An 18,463-nucleotide genomic window follows, 5' to 3' on the forward strand; every position below is an offset into this window, starting at 1 on the left:
TGAAAACACTAACTCTGTGGTCATAGATATGCCTCGATGCAATACTTAGAATGATATCAAAGGAATGAGGAAAATTATGCAGAATTTCCAAGGGTCTTAATTTAAAGCTCTTTGGATTTTCAGAAGGACTTTGGAATCACTCACAGTTATCATAAGGACATGTAATCAGAACCTGATAGCGTGTGTGCAGATGTGTGCACGCAGACACATGTTAATTCTCAAGCCAAACGAAGTTGACATTTACGAAGCTACAGTCGTGTGTCAAGGTGTTTGCATTTTCCACTCAAACAAACAAAAATATACCTAAAGAATGTAAAGCTGTCTGTGGCACATAGGGACGAAATGATTCCGAACTGTTCATTTTTAAAATAGCAAACTGTATACCTTTTAAAATAAAGGCAGCTCATGGGACTTCCGGGCGGTCCAGTGGTTAGGACTCCGCACTTCCACTGCACAGGGCGTGTGTTCCATCCCTGGTCGGGGAACTAAGACCCCCCCCATGCCGTGCTGTGCGGCCAAAAAAATAAAATAAAATTCTAAAATAAAGCTCAGAAAGCTCCCTCGATCCCTTGGCCTGTAACATCGCAGCCCTCAGCTCTCTGCCTGGTTGTCTGCCACCCTCACGTCCTCTACCCACGCCTGCCTCAGCCTCACGTTGGAAATATCACCGCTGCCTTGAGCCCTTTATGTAGTGGTCCTGCCTCCTGCCCCCAGCTGGATGTAAGCCATTTAAAGGCAGCGGTATGCATTACCTGCTGTGTGTCACCGACAGCACTTTTTACATGGGAGAGGCTCAAAATATATTTGTTGATAAAGTGAGTGGAAAGCAAAGGAAAGAAAAACGTGGAAAACAAATGCAAAGCGTGATCGATTTAATTCTTGTCTCACTGTCTGACGGTCTTTAGGCCTCCTCTGATTCCAACAAGGTTTGGGGTTCAGGATCTCTTATGGTCGTAGTAGACCTACCTCATAATATTGACCAAGGCCCATGTCAATATCGTAGCTCATTCTGTTTTCCCTGCATATAATGCTTTATTTAATGGGCTTCCTAGAAACTCTAAGCATGAAACCAGGGCTTCCCAAATAGAAATACTAAGTCAGTGGATCACTGGGATATATGTTGTTTCATAACGCTGGTGCTTTCTAGGAAGAAACATTAAAACACTACCAGCCAGTGACTTATCTTTTTATTTGAATGTCACAAATGAATAAATGGAGTGAATACAGAATTATCTAAGTAACAACTGGTTTGGGACTATGTCTTTGTAATTATTGGATAGAGTGGATTTGTTCATTTCTGAATATCCCAAGGTAATCACTCTTCCTATTTAGGTGAAGGTAGGGGACCATGTACTCTGCTGAAGCTGCATTGTTGATGAAACTATAATCGCAAAGTTTCAGGTTGATTTCTCCCTGGAAAATTGTCTTCCTAGTAATTAAAAATTGCCTTGAGTAGGAAGAGGGAATGGTGCCAGAGTCCAGGGTGGAGTTTCAGAGTCTCTCTGTGGGACCCTGGAGTTGGTGTAATCGGATGTCATGGGCCAGTGGACCCAGCCCACAAGTCTTGCTTTGCTCCGTTCTGCAGCAGGTCCCTTTCTGAACTACTCCACAGGGTCCCTGGTAACCAGGACAGCATCCTTCCATAGACATTAGATATAGATAGATAGATAGATAGATAGATATCACAAGACATGCATCTGCTGCTGGCACTGTCTGTTATTAAGGGCATATTTGGAAAATATCAGCCTTCACAGGAAAAGCAAGCAAAGGATATCCATATCTTTTCTTTTTTTCTTTTTTTCTCTAGAACACAGGTTGGCAAACTTTCTGTAGGGAGCCAGATAGTAAATATTTCAGGCTGTATAAGCCATATGGTTTCTGTCCCAACAATTCAGCTCTGCCATTGTAGCATGAAGTCAGCCCAGACAAGAAGTAAACTTAATAATAAGCAAGGCTGCATTCTAATAAAACTTTTATTTATGGAAACTGAAATTTGAATTTCGTATCATTTTCACATGTCACAAAATACTACTCTTCTTTTGCTTTTTTTCCAACTATTTAAAAATGTAAAAAGTTCATGGCCTTATGAAAACAAGTGATGGGCCAGATTTGGCCCATGGGCTGTAGTTTACTGATCCCTGCTTAGGAGTATTCGATAAGGATTTTCTTGAAGGTTTTCATTGCTGTTGAGCAGATGTACTTTCCCATCTTTCCCTTAGGACCATCTCATATGTACCCGAGCAGATCACCACCTCCTAATAGCAGGGCTTGGGCTTGGCTGCTTCACCCACTGCCACAGAAAGCACACTGAGTGGTTTTTAGGAGGACAGGTATTGACCAGATCTGTGACGGTGCTTATTTCCTTCTAGGGACAGGGTGGTCAGCTACACACTTGGCCGCAGGCTTCCAACAGATCATGTGAGTGGACAGCTGCAATTCCGATTTGAGATCACTTCCTCCATCCACCCAGGTATTTTCAGCATGTACTTTCATGTGTTGTCCTAGCCGAGTGTCATAGCATGGTTCCTTTCCCCAAAATACAATAACCATGATTCTCTCCAGACATGTCCTAGGTTTTGTGGTTCTCTATCTGTCTTCTCCATTTGAGGCCTAGAAGCCAGTGATCTGTTCTGGAAGCCAGGTTGCTGTCCCCCTTTTAATGTTTTTTATTTTTTGGCCACACCACATGGCTCGTGGGGTCTTAGTTCCCCGACCAGGGATCAAATCCGGGCCGCCTGCAGTGGAAGCGCAGAGTCCTAACCAGTGGACCACCAGGGAAGTCTCTGCTGTCCCCTTGATTGAGAGGCTCCTCTTCATTCGTTGCCCCAAAGGTAGAGGGTTAGACACTCGAGTGGAAATTGACAAAGCGGCCAACGTGGGTATGGAGCCATGTCTAATTTATCATTTTACTGCCAGCATCCACATAGGACTTGCTCAATAGATATTGAATCATTACACACATGAGTGAGTGAATGAATGTGATACATGTCATAGTGTTGAACTGTGATTGCCCAGTGGATTTTTACAATATCGCAGGAAAAATGAAAACTATGAGTTGGACAGAAAACTTGAGAATCATCCCGGGTTCAGTTTTTCAGGCCAAAACATATCTCCAAATAAGAATGATGAGATGCCTCTTAATTCCCCTCTTGCTCTTCTCCTACAGTCCCCCTCGTAAGTGCAGATCACACTGAGAATTGTCTGGTGCTCCTGGGCCACATTTATCAGTTGCCATGAAAGCTAATACAGCTTTTGAGAATTCAGGGTCTGAAGTTTATCACTGCCCGCTCATCAAACAAAAGTTGCACTTTTCTGTGCCCAATATACAAAGCAGATTGTAAGAAAACACTTGACTGTTTCGTCCTTTCAAATCCAGCGTTTTCTACATTCTGAGAATAAAACTGACTCTCCCTTCAGGGTAGCAGTAAGGACAGCTTTACAGTGCACCAGAGAGATTGCTTTTCTTCGATGAGTAAATAGCACTAGGGCTTGAAATGGGAATTCCTATCTGGCAGGGATGCAGTAGAGCAACTGGGGGAAGGTAGAGGTAAACCATGCTTGCTACTCCTTGAATGGGTGCTTGGTATGGAGACCTGGTTTATCTTCCACTGCAGTAACTTCCATATGTTGGAAACCTTCCAGTCTGAGCCACTGAATGACTGTGGTTGCTCCCATCATTGGCCTTTCCTTCTCTCTGGTCACCTAAGAACCCTATTCTGCCACCCTGGGGGAGCCAGCCATAGTAAACACTCTGAACCAGTATAATTAGTCCTGCCTGGAGCTGGCAAGGAACTATAAACCGTGCCCCACCCCCCCATCTCTGAGGTCTTCCATGTAGCAAACATTTATGTGCCCAGAACTGGGATAATGCTAGGCTTTGGGTATTTTAACCAAAAAATGAAGTTCCTTGAAACAGAATTCTCAAATATATCATGACTGCAAGTTGTCCTTAACATAAGGATAACTCATTCTTGCAGTATTTTTAGCAGAGCTTTGGCCAATGGGAAACCCTCATCAACCCCTACATCCAATATCCTAAGGCAGAAATCCCTAGGATGGCTCAGTCCCCCAGAACAGACTAACACTACAGTGACATTTTCTTCTTGTCCGCAGACGATGAGGAGATTTCCCTGAGTACCGAACCTGAGTCTGCAGAAATTCAGGACAGCCCCATGAATAGCCTGGTGGCAAGCAGCCGTGGGGAGCCCCCTTGCACTAATGCACCAGAGCCCTCGGGGACCTCAAGGCCGGAGCAGCTGAGCCAGGGCAGCGCGGTGGGCCCTGCAGGGAACGAGAGCCTGGAGCTTGCCAGTCCGGTTGAGGCCGCCGCAGGTACCACGGAGGCAGGAGATGATGGCACGGTCTGTGTGAGGCCTGAGGGGGCTGGGGAGCTTCTGGCCCCCTGGCCAGAGGACACGGAGCCCGCCCTGAGCGCGGAAGAACTGGCCGAGCGGCTGGACCTGGGCGGGGAGGCGGCCCTACCCGGGCTGCTGGAGGACGGTCGAGCCCCGGGCAGCCCCGGGCAGCCAGTGGCCAAGGAGGTGGCGACAGAGAGCCGGGCTGGGGGGCAGGAGGAGGAAGAGGGGCAGGTGGAGGAGGAGGAGGGGGACGTGTCTGCCCTGGGGCAGGGGGAGGACAGGCTGCAGCTGCGGGCTTCGGTGAAGAGGAAAAGCAGGCCGTGCTCCCTGCCTGTGTCCGAGCTGGAGACGGTGATCGCGTCCGCCTGCGGGGAGCCCGAGACGCCTCGGACCCACTACATCCGCATCCACACGCTGCTGCACAGCCTGCCCTCCGCGCGGGGCGGCGGCGCGGACGAGGACGGCGCGGAGGAGGAGGCCACCCTCAAGGATGCCTCGGAGAAGGAGGCGCTCAGCGAGGTGGACACGGTCGCCGCCGAGCCTCCTCCCCTGGAAGAGGATGGAGAGGCCCCCGAGGGGGCCACTCCAGGCACAGCGCCCCCGGGCCACTCGGGCTTGGCCAACGGCTCGGTCCCAGATGGCGACACGCTCCCCAGCACGGGGAGCGAGAGCGACTCCAGCCCGCGGCAGGGCGGGGACCACAGCTGCGAGGGCTGCGACGCGTCCTGCTGCAGCCCCTCGTGCTACAGCTCCTCGTGCTACAGCACCTCGTGCTACAGCAGCTCCTGCTACAGCCCCTCCTGCTACAACGGCAGCAGGTTCGCCAGCCACACCCGCTTCTCCTCCGTGGACAGCGCCAAGATCTCCGAGAGCACCGTCTTCTCCTCCCAGGATGACGACGAGGAGGAGGAGAACAGCGCCTTCGAGTCGGTGCCGGACTCGGTGCAGAGCCCGGAGCTGGAGCCGGAGTCGGCGAACGGCGCGGGGTGGCAAGACGAGTCGGCTGCCCCCACCGGGAGCGCGGCCAGAACCGTGGAAGGTCTGGAGTCCCCCGTGGCAGGGCCGAGCAGTCGGAGAGAAGGTTAGACCCTCACACCCGATCAGAGAGAAAATAGGACCACCAGGGGGACGCAGGTCTCACCAACATGGTTTCAAAACACGAGGGAGAGGATCAGTCCCAAATGAGGTTGCTGCAGCAGCTGCGTGTGCCTGTCCTGTACCTATATGTGTGCACGTGTATATGTGTATGTCACCATTCCAGACTGCGGGTAGCTGACACCCCGCCACTACTCAGATACACACCAAGCATTACAGCTAGTTGAATGTGAGCGTATACTTGTATGTGTGCTTCTCGGTTTTAACTAATCACTGGTTATAGGGTACGTGTTACCCTCTAGGCTTGACAACAACCAGGGCATCAAGGCTAGTATCAAATGATATAAGCATCCTCAGATGCTGACACATTAATGGTGTGTCATTATCCACCTCGCTGAGCGCCTCCTTGATCCCCCAGACTTATTGAAGATTAGCAATAAATGTTAATATAACTGGAAGAACATTGAGATTACCTGTTTTAGAATTTAACTAACCTGCGTACAAATGGATATGTAGAGCCTACATGTATGTGTCATGATTTCTGTGTCCTCGATTCTGTTATTGTTGTTGGTTGTGTTTTGTCTTGTCTTGGGGGTCTGGGTACTATTTTGGCTAACGGAAGGGAAGAATAACATGAATGTGTACATCGCTTTGTCTCAAGTAAGATTCTAATCCAGTAGGTGCCCCCTTTAGTTGCAAACTGTATTCTCTGTCTTAACCAAAGACCTTCCTTCTTAGTCATGCCTGTGGAATCATATATAAAATTAATTTGCATTTCCTTATCCAGAATTGGGAACCACCTTCCAATCAAGTGACAGTGACATCAAGGGAAATCATTTAAAAGTCACATAATAATATGAAATAATTCAGTTGTTTTAAAAGAGGAAAATATAGATTCTGCTACTTTGCTGTTCTAATTCGTTTAGATTAGCCTCCAAAGAAAATGCGTTGGTCTTGTCTCTAGACTGCAGGCTCATCAAGGACCAGAGTTATAGCTTCTGTATGTTTGAATTCTCAGCACCTAAACAAATGCCTGGCACCTTCAGATTTTTACAGGAACTAACGTGAGCTTAAAAGAAGTAATTTTAAGTACTTAACAATGCCCAATTCTACATTTTAGAGAAAGAAAGGGTGAGGGAAAGTGGCACATAGGATAAGGAGAAGCCCAAGGAAATTGGTAATAAAGAGACACAGGGAGAAAAACCATAGTGACATACAATATGGAAAGGCACCCATGCGTGTGAGAATGGCGTGGACAGTTCCTTTCTTTAACAAGGTTGTGTTCAGTCCCTTCTTCGTTCTGAGCCAGATGCTTTGTGCTGGGCACAGGAAGATGGGTCACCAGTAGATCTGTGTGGAAGGAACTCAGTAATTTCAATAGAATTACAAATAAGTATATTACAAGGAGTTTGGGGGATACACCCATACAAGGGCACAACTCGGAGCTGCCAGGGATGTTTAGACCAAAGTTCAGCAAATTTTTTCTGTAAAGGGCCAGATAGTAAAAATTTTAGGCTTTGTAGGTCAAGAGGCAAAGTCAAAAAACTCTTCTCACCCAAGGGGTATTTTTTAGAAGAGTTTTACCTTTAGAAGTGTAATAACCATTCTTAGCCCAGAGCCATGCAAAAACAAGGCTGGATTCGGAGTTTGTCAACCCCTTGTAGCCAATGGGTATACTTTGACGGCCATGTTGGGAGACAGTCCACACATGGGTAATTGAAAATTGACTCAATATACATTGCTATAAAAGCATGTTTAACAACAACAAAAAAGACACTGCCCATGTCTTTGAGGGCCTAACAGTCCAGCAGGGAGAAGCCATCCCCTTAACTGAAAGGACAGGAAAGTGTTTCAGGGCCATAGTGGAAGTCTGTGTTTGTAAAGAAATTTCTAGCTTCCTGAATTTTTTGCAGATTGTAAACTCAGAAAAAGTTAAGAAGCACCTACATGCTTCACTGTGGTGGTTACCAAGGGCGATATGAGGATTCCTGGGAAAGACTGTTGATCTCATGAAAGCTGTGCATACCTTGGCATGTGACTTCCTCCAGCCAGTTCTTCTCTCCCTTGGTAGTGAGTCCCCGGGGCTAATGGGATCGGCGAGGCAGATCTGTCCCCTACTGACCACCATGTTTCCAAGAGCACCTGCTCAAAGAAAGCACGTGTGCCTGATTATATGCATGTGTGCCCTCTTCTCCCATAAGAGTCTCTGCTGCCCCCTCACCGTGACTTTGAAGATTGCAAATTCTTGCCCAAGGTTAGCCAAGGTAGATGTACTATATACATGCCCACGCAGATGAGTCTGCAGCAGTTTGTGGAGGATGTCTTCTTTATCTACTTTTTGCTGCTTTTCCCTCCATAAAACCCTTTTTCTTTTCATCTCAACATAAAATGGTTTTTAAAAACCTGCAGGTCAAATGAAAAAAGTAGCATAATATGATTATGAGCTCAGCCCTGCCATCAGGCTCCCCTGGGTTTATATTCAGTGCCCCCACTTCCCAGCCATGACACCTTAGCCAAGTTACCTAACTGCTCCAAGCCTCACGTGTAAAATGGGTGCAAATGTAGAACGTACCCTAAGGGGTTATCGGAAAGATTCAATGAGGTGATTCGTATGAAGCGCCCAGCCTCTCACTGAGTGAGGGTTCCTCCAGGTAGATGAGCAGCGAGGCTCCCTTTTAAATTAGAATAAGTTTCCTTCTCATAAGGTCTAGCAGGTCTGACACTTGCTTTGTGTTTGAGGCGAAGGGGATAGTGTGGAGCCGCAGCCTCTGGCAGAACAGAATTTCTTGCTTCCTCTGTGCGCTCCATTCATTTCGTTGGCTGAGATGTATCAGTCACATCATTGCGTTTGCTTGGGGTTCACAGGCAGGTGGGGTCAGCTCCATTAACGCCAGCGAGCAACAATATTATGTTTCCACTAGCTTGGAGGAGTAATTAACCTGATTGGTTGAATTAATTATGATGAGGTAAGTTTGTTGTTGTTCTTTTTTTTTAAGAGAGTAAATTTAAAATGCAGCAGCTGGTGACATAACAACTGTACCATTGTTTTTTTCAGTTTCTGACACTAAACATATATAAAGACAAACATGAGTGTGGTGTCCACTAAATTCAGAGCCCAGCTTTGAAACAGGAGTCAGTTTGCAAGGAGCTATGTGCTGGCATGAGGGGCACCTTCCTTGACTCTCCTTAGTCTCCAGGGACCCCAAGAGTTTCAGTCACACACCAGAGTTTGCACAAGAAATAATGTTATATAGTTAACATTTAAAAGGACCCTTTGTTCCTGAATACATCCCTGTTTTTGTTTTCCAATTAGCTCTAGGAATTAAATGGCTAAATTAAATCCACCTAACTTCCTTCCTAGCTAATTTCTTTGATGTTTTTAAATCAGTTCTGTGGATCTAGAGTGAGAAGAAATAAGCATCCTTTCCATGTATGGACATTCTGGGGAATATTTTTGAAATTTGAGATCCCACGAAGATCTTAACCACTGTTTTTCACAGTTTCTCTCTTTTTGGCCCAAGGAATAATGGAACACTTGGTATTTGCATCAGCCATGGAGGGCAGAGGAAGGAAAAGGCCTCACCTTTGTCCTCTGGCCAACAGGGGCTACTGTGAGAAATCCAGGGTGGTGTTAGTGGGGGGTTACCAGTCTGAGAGCTCTCTCGTGGCCTGGGCCCTTCTAGCTCCCCGGAGATCAAGAGCAATTGCCTCTGATTGTATGACCCAAACAGCTGGTGCTGTAGGCCTTCCATCCACATGGCCAGTCTACAGGCAGTGTTACCAGGACCTGAGGACATCAGGAAATAGGAACTGCATTGTACAACATTGTTCAGTTCATCGTAAGTCTGCCTGAGAGTAACATTAGCTGTGTCTGTTATAATTGAGGGTGTGCATTCTGTGGATACGTTTATTTCTAAAATTTCTCCATGTCTGTCTTTCTTCTTCCGTCTATCCCACTTCTGTGTTTCAAGTTTTCCTGTCTCGGTCTTCCTGCCTCTTATCTACTTCCTTCGTCTCTTGTCTTTTTCCAGAACACCCTGGCTTATCAGATTCTTCCTCAGAATAATCTGGAACAATCACGAGATGCCATAGCTCCTTGGCTCTGTACCCCAGCCCCTAGCTTCCATACTACAAGAAGTTACCTTCTTGGCCCGCTAGTTCCTTAACCCCATCTCAGAAAGGCACCAGCTAAGAGTTTCATGCCAAACACAAAATCTCTGAAAGATGCCCTCTGGGTAGCCCTCTGATGAAACCTACCCAGACAAGGAGCTGTCATTTTGCACAGACCCCTTGAACTTTTATGAGACCTTATAAATGCTGCCCTTCGCTCCAAAAGGCCTGTTTCTTTTCCTGGGCTAAACTCAGGCTCTGCTCATTTTCTTTTGTGTCCCTTTCTGATGCCACCTTCCCCTCAAGAAAATTCAGGTGGTTACAGGATCAGACCCCAATCCTACCTATTGGTCTGTTGCGGTACAGATCACAGCCATGGAGTGTTTGGCTGTTTTTTTCGAGTTTCTTAAAAAATATACTTCCCTCTATTCACTGGCTCATGAATGACTCTGTATGTAGCAGACTGATACAGAAAAAAAATCAATTGCCTGCTCTTTTTTTTTTTGTTTTGACTTTATTTTTTTATACAGCAGGTTCTTATTAGTTATCCATTTTATACATATTGGTGTATATATGTCAGTCCCAATCTCCCCAGTTGCCCACTCTTTGAGGTTTTTTCTTGCAGTAGTTTGTTTTACAGTCATGCTTTTTTGCTGACGTTGCCATGGCAATGAATGAATCTGAATGTCTCGACTATCTTGTCCATAGGTGAATGTCCTATACTCCATAATTCCCAGCCAGTAAGCCAGCTTCCTTCCTTGAGGCCTGAACATCATCACTACCCAACAATCGATGAGCCTCTTCCACCAAGTAAGCTTTAGTTTTGAAAATCTATGCTCATAACTCTTCCCATCAAGTCTAAGCAGGTCAGTATGAACTTTGTGTATAAACATCCAAACTCTTCCTCCACTCCATACCTCACACTATGATCAAAAACCAGTGTATGGCTCCTACCATAGAAATTGGTTGGTTGGTTGGTTTTTTGTCCTATGGTTTCAGGATGTGATCTTAATGAGAAAACCCAGTGTTTTCAGCACCCTTCAACTTCTGAAATGGAGAGCATTTCTTTACAAGACTTGACTAGGCCTTGCAAACTGTTCATGACCCTTAATTCACAAATTTTACTATATTATATTTAAAAGTTTGCAGTTCAAGATGGAACAATCCTATTATTCTCCATGGGACCTTTTATGGTTCAAGCATCTCCACGTAACAAAACATTTCAACCCATCAGGACCCATGATCTTGCATTTTCCTTACTCTGATTTGCACCAATAGGTGACAGCCTCAAATTTTTTCTGTGGTTCTTCGAGGTTTCCAGGCAAAATATCATCTTTAGGGATAGAATTCAATAGCACATTCTCCTGGTAACTGTAATGTGTAATTAATAATTATCTAACTGGTCATTTGAACTTGGGAAAATCAATCTCAGTGACTCAATTTTCTTATTTGTAAAGTAAAGCTTTAATTTTCTCATCTGCTAAATGCTAGATTTGGACTAGGTAGTCTCTAGATATCATTCCAGTGTAATTTACCCTTATAATATTCCCTTATATGTAACATTTGTAAGAAGGAAATGACACCCCCCCCCAGACATTATATATTCACTTAGCATCAGATATGTTCATGAATTCTAGAACATCCCTGTTTTGGTTTGGGCTCATCTTTCAAGCAAAGATAACCTTTAAAATTTGATAAAATTTAAAACTGCAAGATCTTTCCAGGATGCAAGGAATCAGTGTTTCTTTACATTCTTTTGCCTGTGCTTACATTAAGCCGTTACACTTTTGAAAGAAGAAAGGTTTATTCCTTAATTCATCTGTTCTTGGCAATGTGATATATTTTACATTTACACCATTCTTCTCCTGTTCAGTTGTAATTTATCAGTGATAAACAGTGTCTTTAATATGTAGAATTAAAGGAGTTATTAATTAATAGCTTAAAGGAGTACCACATTTGTTTGGAGAGACCAAGACAAATTTTATGTTCTTTAACTTTTGATGCCTGATTTCTTTCTTTATACATTGATTTATGGATATTCCATAAATGAATAGTAAAATTTCAGTGTCACTAGAGGTACTTCCTGCTTAGAAAAATACCTATAGCATGTTCTCTCCAAGAGAGGAACATTTTCCCCACAACAAAAAAACCTATCAGTGGGTGTGTACATGAATTGACCTTCAATCCATGCAAGAGTAATAACTAGTTATACATACAGATATTATAGATAATTGAATATAATATATGCTGGTTTAAAGAATTGCTTTATATAAGCTGCTTTCGATAATGAAAACGAATTTCTTCCAGATAGGTTTCAATTTTCTGTCCGTGTGACACTGAAAAATATTAGAAAAGTTGGTAGTGAAGCTAACAACTGAATTTTCTTAATCTCACATAGTACATGGATGCCTTCATCAGATAGTTATTCATTGCATAAATATTTATTGAATGCTTACTCTATGCAAGGTACTGTTCTAGGTAAGCAGAAAAGGCAAAGATCCCTGCCCTCAAGGAGCTTACAGTCTAGGCTGGTAGAGACAGATAATAAACAATAAAAAGAATAAATGAAGAAATAGTGCAGCACATTAGATGGTCTTAAGTGCTGTGGAAAAACAAAAGCAGAGCAGGGTAAGGGGAATCTGGAGCATGTGGTGGTGGCTGGTTTGCCATTTTAAATAGGGCGGTCGGGTAGGCTTCGCTGACAAGGCAACATTTAGAGCTAGACTTAGAAGTGGTAGAGGGTTATCCACCCAAGTACTGGGGAAGAAGAGCTTTCTGAGCAAACAGAGCGGCCTGCCTGGTGGGTTTGAGAAACAGCAAGAAGGTCAGCGTGTCTGGATGGAGCAGATTTGGGAGCGAGGAAGGAAGGAGCTGGCAAAGAGTTCCGTCTGTCGGGGGACCAGATCCCCTAGGGCCTTGTAGACCACTTAAGGGTTTTTGGCTTTTACTGTGGATGAAAGGGGGACGTTGTAGGTTTTTGAGCAGAGACGTGCCATTGCCTGACTTAGGACTTAAAAGGTTTTCTGTGTTGGCATTAAATTGTGAGGAGGAGAAAGAGCAGCCTGAGACCCAACATAAGGTTCTTACAGGTGAGGTACAGTGGTGGCTTGAGCTGGCGGAGAGCAGAGGACGTGGTGAGAAGTGGTCAGATTCTGGCCAGATATTTTGTGGGTAGATTTGCTGAGAGATTGGATGTGGTGTGTGAGATACAGAGGAGGGTCAAGAATGACCTCAAGCGTTTTAACCTGGAAGGATGGAGCTTCCTTTCACTGAGAAAGGAAGAGAAGGCTGCAGATAGAGCAGGTATGGGTGGGAACGAGCTGAAGCTTGGTTTTGATCATGTTATATTTGAGATGTCATCCAGGTATCAGTGTCGAGCAGACAGCGAGATGCAACTAAAGTTCAAGATAAAGGTCTAAACTACAAACATGGTGTTGCAGTTGTTAATGTAAAAGTACAAAGTTACAGGCTATTCTTGGTATAATGATTAAAATAGGATACATTATTAGGCTCTACATTGTTCTTAGACTTCATGGAAAATATATAGTTTAATATCTGACAAGGCTCCCCAACCACAAATGAATGGACACACATGAATGACTCTTAACTGTCCCAAGGTCATCCGTAAAGGTATCGTTTTCAGGAGTCTGTTTTGGCATCACAGGGCCAAGTCCATTGGACAGGCTGAGGCCTGAAGTTCCATTCGGAACATGTTTTCTTTATGAGATACTGTTTATACAGTACGTGAAAGCAAATTCTTTACAAAGCAACCCAGAAAACACACTTATAATCTCTAATTGTGCTCAGCTGTTATTTTCTGATTATTTATAAGAGTTTTAATTAGCACTCTGCCTTCCAGGTAGTTAATGTATTGACAAGAGGGCCTGTCTGGCTTGCCATTCTTTTCTGTGAGTGCCTTGGAAATATTGAAACTCATAGAGAGAAATTATTATTATCGCTGCACCATACTTGAGTTATTTTCCTTGGAGAATCTATGAGGCTGGAGGCTTGTCTTTGAAGGAATCCTTCCTTTACTGTGGGCACCTGGAGGGCAGGGATGTGTGTTAGTCAGCAGTGTGTCCTCAGGACCTGGCATGGTCTCTAGTTCATAGTACAATGAGGAGTTTGTTCAACTGAATTGAGTAGCACGATACTCTTCAAAGATTAATGCTCATTCTTTGTTGGATGACAGTCATGCTGGGTTCAAGAAAAAAAAAAATGCCCAGTTGCTGCTAGTTTGGAAATCACTGAAATTTTTTAATGTTTTTGGCTCAAGATTAATTACCTAGTAGTTACACAAATATACAATTTCATCAATGAGCTAATTAACATTTACAACTAACAGCTGACAACTGGATCATCTAGTAGTCAGTTTTAATCACAACCTTCTAGAATATATTTATACAATCTGACCACATTTTTTTTTCTTCAATTTGTCTTATAAGTTGAATTTGGTGTTTTCTGGTATTTTTAGTTTTCCTTGGGCATTATTTGGCGATCCCTCAGGTAAATGTCAGACATAAGCCTTAATGTTCTCAAACAGCTGAACCACACACATATCAAACCATAACTATACCAAATATATTGAGTTTTTCATTTTAAAAACAATTGGGAGTTGCTATGTCATTACCTGAATGATACTTTTTCAGTAGAATTGTTAAATATCTGACCTACTCCCAAAAGCTATGGCTTTTCTCACTTAAAAGCCTGAATGGTTTTCCTCCTTTGCAGTCATTTTTGCTTTTTCTTCTTTAGTCTAACGTATTTTTCAGCATAACTTTATCATGAAGCTGTTATTTCCCCCACAGTTTTACACGTGGACCCTAAAAGCTTTGCCCATCTCTGTACAGCAGACTTTGCTCATCTTTGTTAAGCTCAGGTGTGTACATATGACTTCCAGCTCTCTCAGTTTTGAGGACTTTTTCATCCTATCACCCCAGCCCAGCTCCTACATTTATCATGGACTGTATCATCTATGCTTCCACCTTTTAGTTTGTTGCTGTTGTTTAAATTTGAGAAGTAAAGGAATTTAGCTTTATCTTGGGCTCCCTCTACTGTTTGAGATAGTTATTTATCAACAAAGAGAGACTTCAAAGCTTAGTTAATAGTCGTGATTGGTTTTGTTTGGGTCGAGAGATATTTGGCAGCCACAGGTGGGTTGAACATACACTGTGAATTCACAGCCCTAAGTACTGAATGTGTCCATTCTTTCTCTCAAGAGGAATGGCAATCAATTAAGGCTGCTAAGTATTAGATAGAGGTTATATGAAGCTGCACATACATACAGTGCATTTTAGAACTGTAGTCAAACCTGGTTTTAATATGAGGGCCATTATTCCCTTCTGAGCAGCCATCCTCCATCAGAATTAGCAAAGAAAGGATTTTTCCAGCATCAGAGTGTCATCTGTCACCGGAGGACATGTCCAGTCTTCCCAGCTGTCATTTGAGTAGCCAAGAAAATTGACAAGATGGAATTTTTTAAAGAAGGAAATAAACATTCCATTTTCTCCTTAGAACTTGTTAGAATTTTAACACAGGTCATACTTGAGTAACCCCAGTTACTGTTTAAAATGGCCCAGCAGAGAATCTGAGTCCCATGGGCTCTCTCCTGGAATGCCCGCTCCACGCCAACGCCTCAGAGGTCACCCAGGTGCTCTGGGCAGTGCTCGGTCTTCAGCAAGTCACCAGTGGTGAGTTCTAACTGCAGAAGACCTGGAAGTGGAGCCTGTTTCACATGGATCCGTAGTTTGTCCTTGATTTTTCTTTTTGCCTTTTCGTCATGCACTAGACTGGGAAGCTCGCGTTGACAGCCACGGGCGGGTCTTTTATGTGGACCACGTGAACCGCACGACCACCTGGCAGCGTCCCACATCGGCAGCCACCCCCGACGGGATGCGGAGATCCGGGTCCATCCAGCAGATGGAGAAACTCAACAGGCGGTGGGTGATCGGCATGCGTTGAGCCCCTATAAAGCAGTGAAAGGAGAAGGGCAGCTACAGAAACCCCCTTTTGTACTTTGCCGCTCAGATTGTTTGAGGAAACTGCAAAGTAATTAACCCATTCATAGTTAGTACCTGGAAAGCTAGATTTAAAATTTGGTGAGGTGGGCTTCCCTGGTGGCACAGTGGTTGAGAGTCCGCCTGCCGATGCAGGGGACGCGGGTTCGTGCCCCGGTCCGGGAGGATCCCACATGCCGCGGAGCGGCTGGGCCCGTGAGCCATGGCCGCTGGGCCTGCGCGTCCGGAGCCTGTGCTCCGCAAGCTCCGCAACGGGAGAGGCCCCAGTAGTGAGAGGCCTGCGTACTGGAAAAAAAAAAAAAAAAAAAAAAAAAATTTGGTGAGGAGACGAGCTAAGCCTAAGTGTCATTTAAAGATGGAGAATCCTCTTGATGGCCCAGGCTCAAACACAGGTGTTCTTAGCCAAGGGCCCATGGACCACTCCCACCAGGTATTCACTGAGGGTGTCAGTGTTCCAGGAACCATCCAGAAACAATATGCAAAATTATATGGATGCACATTTTTCTACCAGACCCATACATATCTGTCATAAGATTCTCAAACAGGTCCAGAACCCAAACAGTTTGAAAACATTCCAAGGATAGGTTTAACAGAATACTAAAAGCTGCCTGGAGTAAAAGCTGTCTCATAAATCTCTATATTCATGCCTACCCTGGTCCCATAATTGCTATATATTCAGAAATATACATTCTTAAAAAGCTTTCATCATAGAAAAAGAAACATTTAAAAATACTTTCTGAGAATTGCTTCGTAAACTAGTAAGACCCCGTACTAGGTTTTAGTAAGTATGTAAAATGTCATTTTGTTTTCAACGCGCAAATGAAACCCTAAACAGCACCTCTCCCATATGCCATGAGCTAGCGCGAGCTTAGTCTCATTTGAAATCAACTCAAGTTTGATGTTTTACTTATTTGGATAAAATTATTATACTATTGAGAAATGCAAGTTTTAAATAAGAAAAAAAAAAGGCTTATAATCCTACTGCCCGAAGGATTAGCTTTTTTTAAAAAAATTAACTATCATCAAATTTCATATGCACAGTCCTTATATAGCTATAATGATAATATAGCTTTATATTCATTTTTCACTTCCTACATCATAAGCATTTTCATATTGCTACATAGTCTTAAGATTATCACTTAAATGATGGTATTCCAACGAACAGATGTAATTTAGTTCATTTGCCATATTGTTGGATGTTTCACTTATTGCTTTTTATCACTGTTTTGGATAAGGCCCAAGGGTATGTAAAATATTAGGATTGTCTGAGAGTGTTTTTTTAGGGTTATATTCCCAAAAGAGCAAGCCAAGAGAGATCTGCGTGGTTTTGGTATTTGATATCAGCGCGTAAATGTTTTCTAATGTGTGTTTCTCTGGGTTTACTTTGCTAGCAGCAATACCTTGCCTTCCATCTCATCTTTTGGTGGGTTTTTGCTGACTTAAGTGATTCTCCTGGTGTTTTGATGCTTCTTACGTTTCACTTCTTGGAGGGAAGGTCAACTTCTGTTTCCGCAAGCTTTTCTTTTACCAATTTTAGCTCCTCCCGTGAGAATTGTCTGTTCTTATAGGCTTTGCTGGTTTGGTTTTTGTTTGGTTTGGTTCGGTTTGGTTTGGTTTTGGAAGGTTTCTTTATTTCTGGTTTGGTTTTGTGTGTGTTCCTCTGTGTGTCCATTTGCAAATTCGACATTCCAGCTGACTTCCTTACCAATTTCCATAAACCCTATATAATATAAATATTTAACCTTTTTCTGCAAAAAAATAAAGTGTGTTGGGGGGGGACATTGAAGGATAATTTTTTTTTAAATTTTATTGATTTATTTATTTTTGGCTGCGTTGGGTCTTCGTTTCCGTGCGAGGGCTTTCTCTAGTTGCGGCAAGAGGGGGCCACTCTTCATCGCGGTGCGCGGGCCTCTCACCGTCGCGGCCTCTCTTGTTGCAGAGCACAGGCTCCAGACGCGCAGGCTCAGTGGTTGTGGCTCACGGGCCTAGCTGCTCCGCGGCATTTGGGATCCTCCCAGACTAGGGCTCGAACCCGTGTCCCCTGCATTGGCAGGCGGATTCTCAACCACTGCGCCACCAGGGAAGCCCTGAAGGATAATTTTTGATGAAATGGAAGAGAACCAACTCTCTGACCCCCTCTCTCATCTTTATTTTTGGCTGCGTTGGGTCTTCGTTTCTGTGCGTGGGCTTTCTCTAGTTGCGGCAAGAGGGGGCCACTCTTCATCGCGGTGCGCGGGCCTCTCACCGTCGCGGCCTCTCTTGTTGCAGAGCACAGGCTCCAGACGCGCAGGCTCAGTGGTTGTGGCTCACGGGCCTAGCTGCTCCGCGGCATTTGGGATCCTCCCAGACTAGGGCTCGAACCCGTGTCCCCTGCATTGGCAGGCGGATTCTCAACCACTGCGCCACCAGGGAAGCCCTGAAGGATAATTTTTGATGAAATGGAAGAGAACCAACTCTCTGACCCCCTCTCTCATCTTTAGAACAAAGAGAGCCTCTGAGGCTGCAGCCCTGCCCTTGCTGGGTGATCCTCCAGCAACTGCTGTGTGTCCTGCTTCCCCAAGACTGTCCTGACCTCAGCAAAGGCCAGGGGTTGGGTCTGGCACCTGGGATTTGAGGCTGTTGACTTAGTAAGGCGTGAGATAAACCAGGTCCAACTGAGGACATGTGAAGCAGTTTGTGAAATTGCTGACATTTCCATCAAATAAGGTTGTATTTACTCGTTAAAATTCTCTTCAGTGATCACTGCAATTTGGGAAGTAAAAGAGAGGCTACAATGTGAGCTTTGTCTAAGCCCTTTCCAGGCGTCCGTTGCTGAGTAACAAAGCACCCCACGCTTAGTGACTTAAAACAACAATAACTGATTATCATCACCATTCTCATCAT

At 44.4% G+C, this 18,463-nt stretch overlaps 1 protein-coding gene across 1 annotated transcript in view; it reads left to right on the plus strand.

The window, feature by feature from the left end:
* The window catches only part of HECW1 (HECT, C2 and WW domain containing E3 ubiquitin protein ligase 1), a 259,111-nt gene that overhangs the window by 135,509 nt on the left and 105,139 nt on the right, over window positions 1-18,463 (plus strand). Inside the window, exons 7-10 of the mRNA XM_007124963.3 lie at window positions 2,370-2,470; window positions 4,114-5,439; window positions 10,272-10,373; window positions 15,352-15,502. Of these exons, the coding sequence (XP_007125025.1) occupies window positions 2,370-2,470; window positions 4,114-5,439; window positions 10,272-10,373; window positions 15,352-15,502 (1,680 nt within the window). The remainder of the gene's footprint in view (window positions 1-2,369; window positions 2,471-4,113; window positions 5,440-10,271; window positions 10,374-15,351; window positions 15,503-18,463) is intronic.

This window comes from Physeter macrocephalus, chromosome 5 (genome assembly GCF_002837175.3).
Source record: "Physeter macrocephalus isolate SW-GA chromosome 5, ASM283717v5, whole genome shotgun sequence".
NCBI lineage: Eukaryota > Metazoa > Chordata > Mammalia > Artiodactyla > Physeteridae > Physeter > Physeter macrocephalus.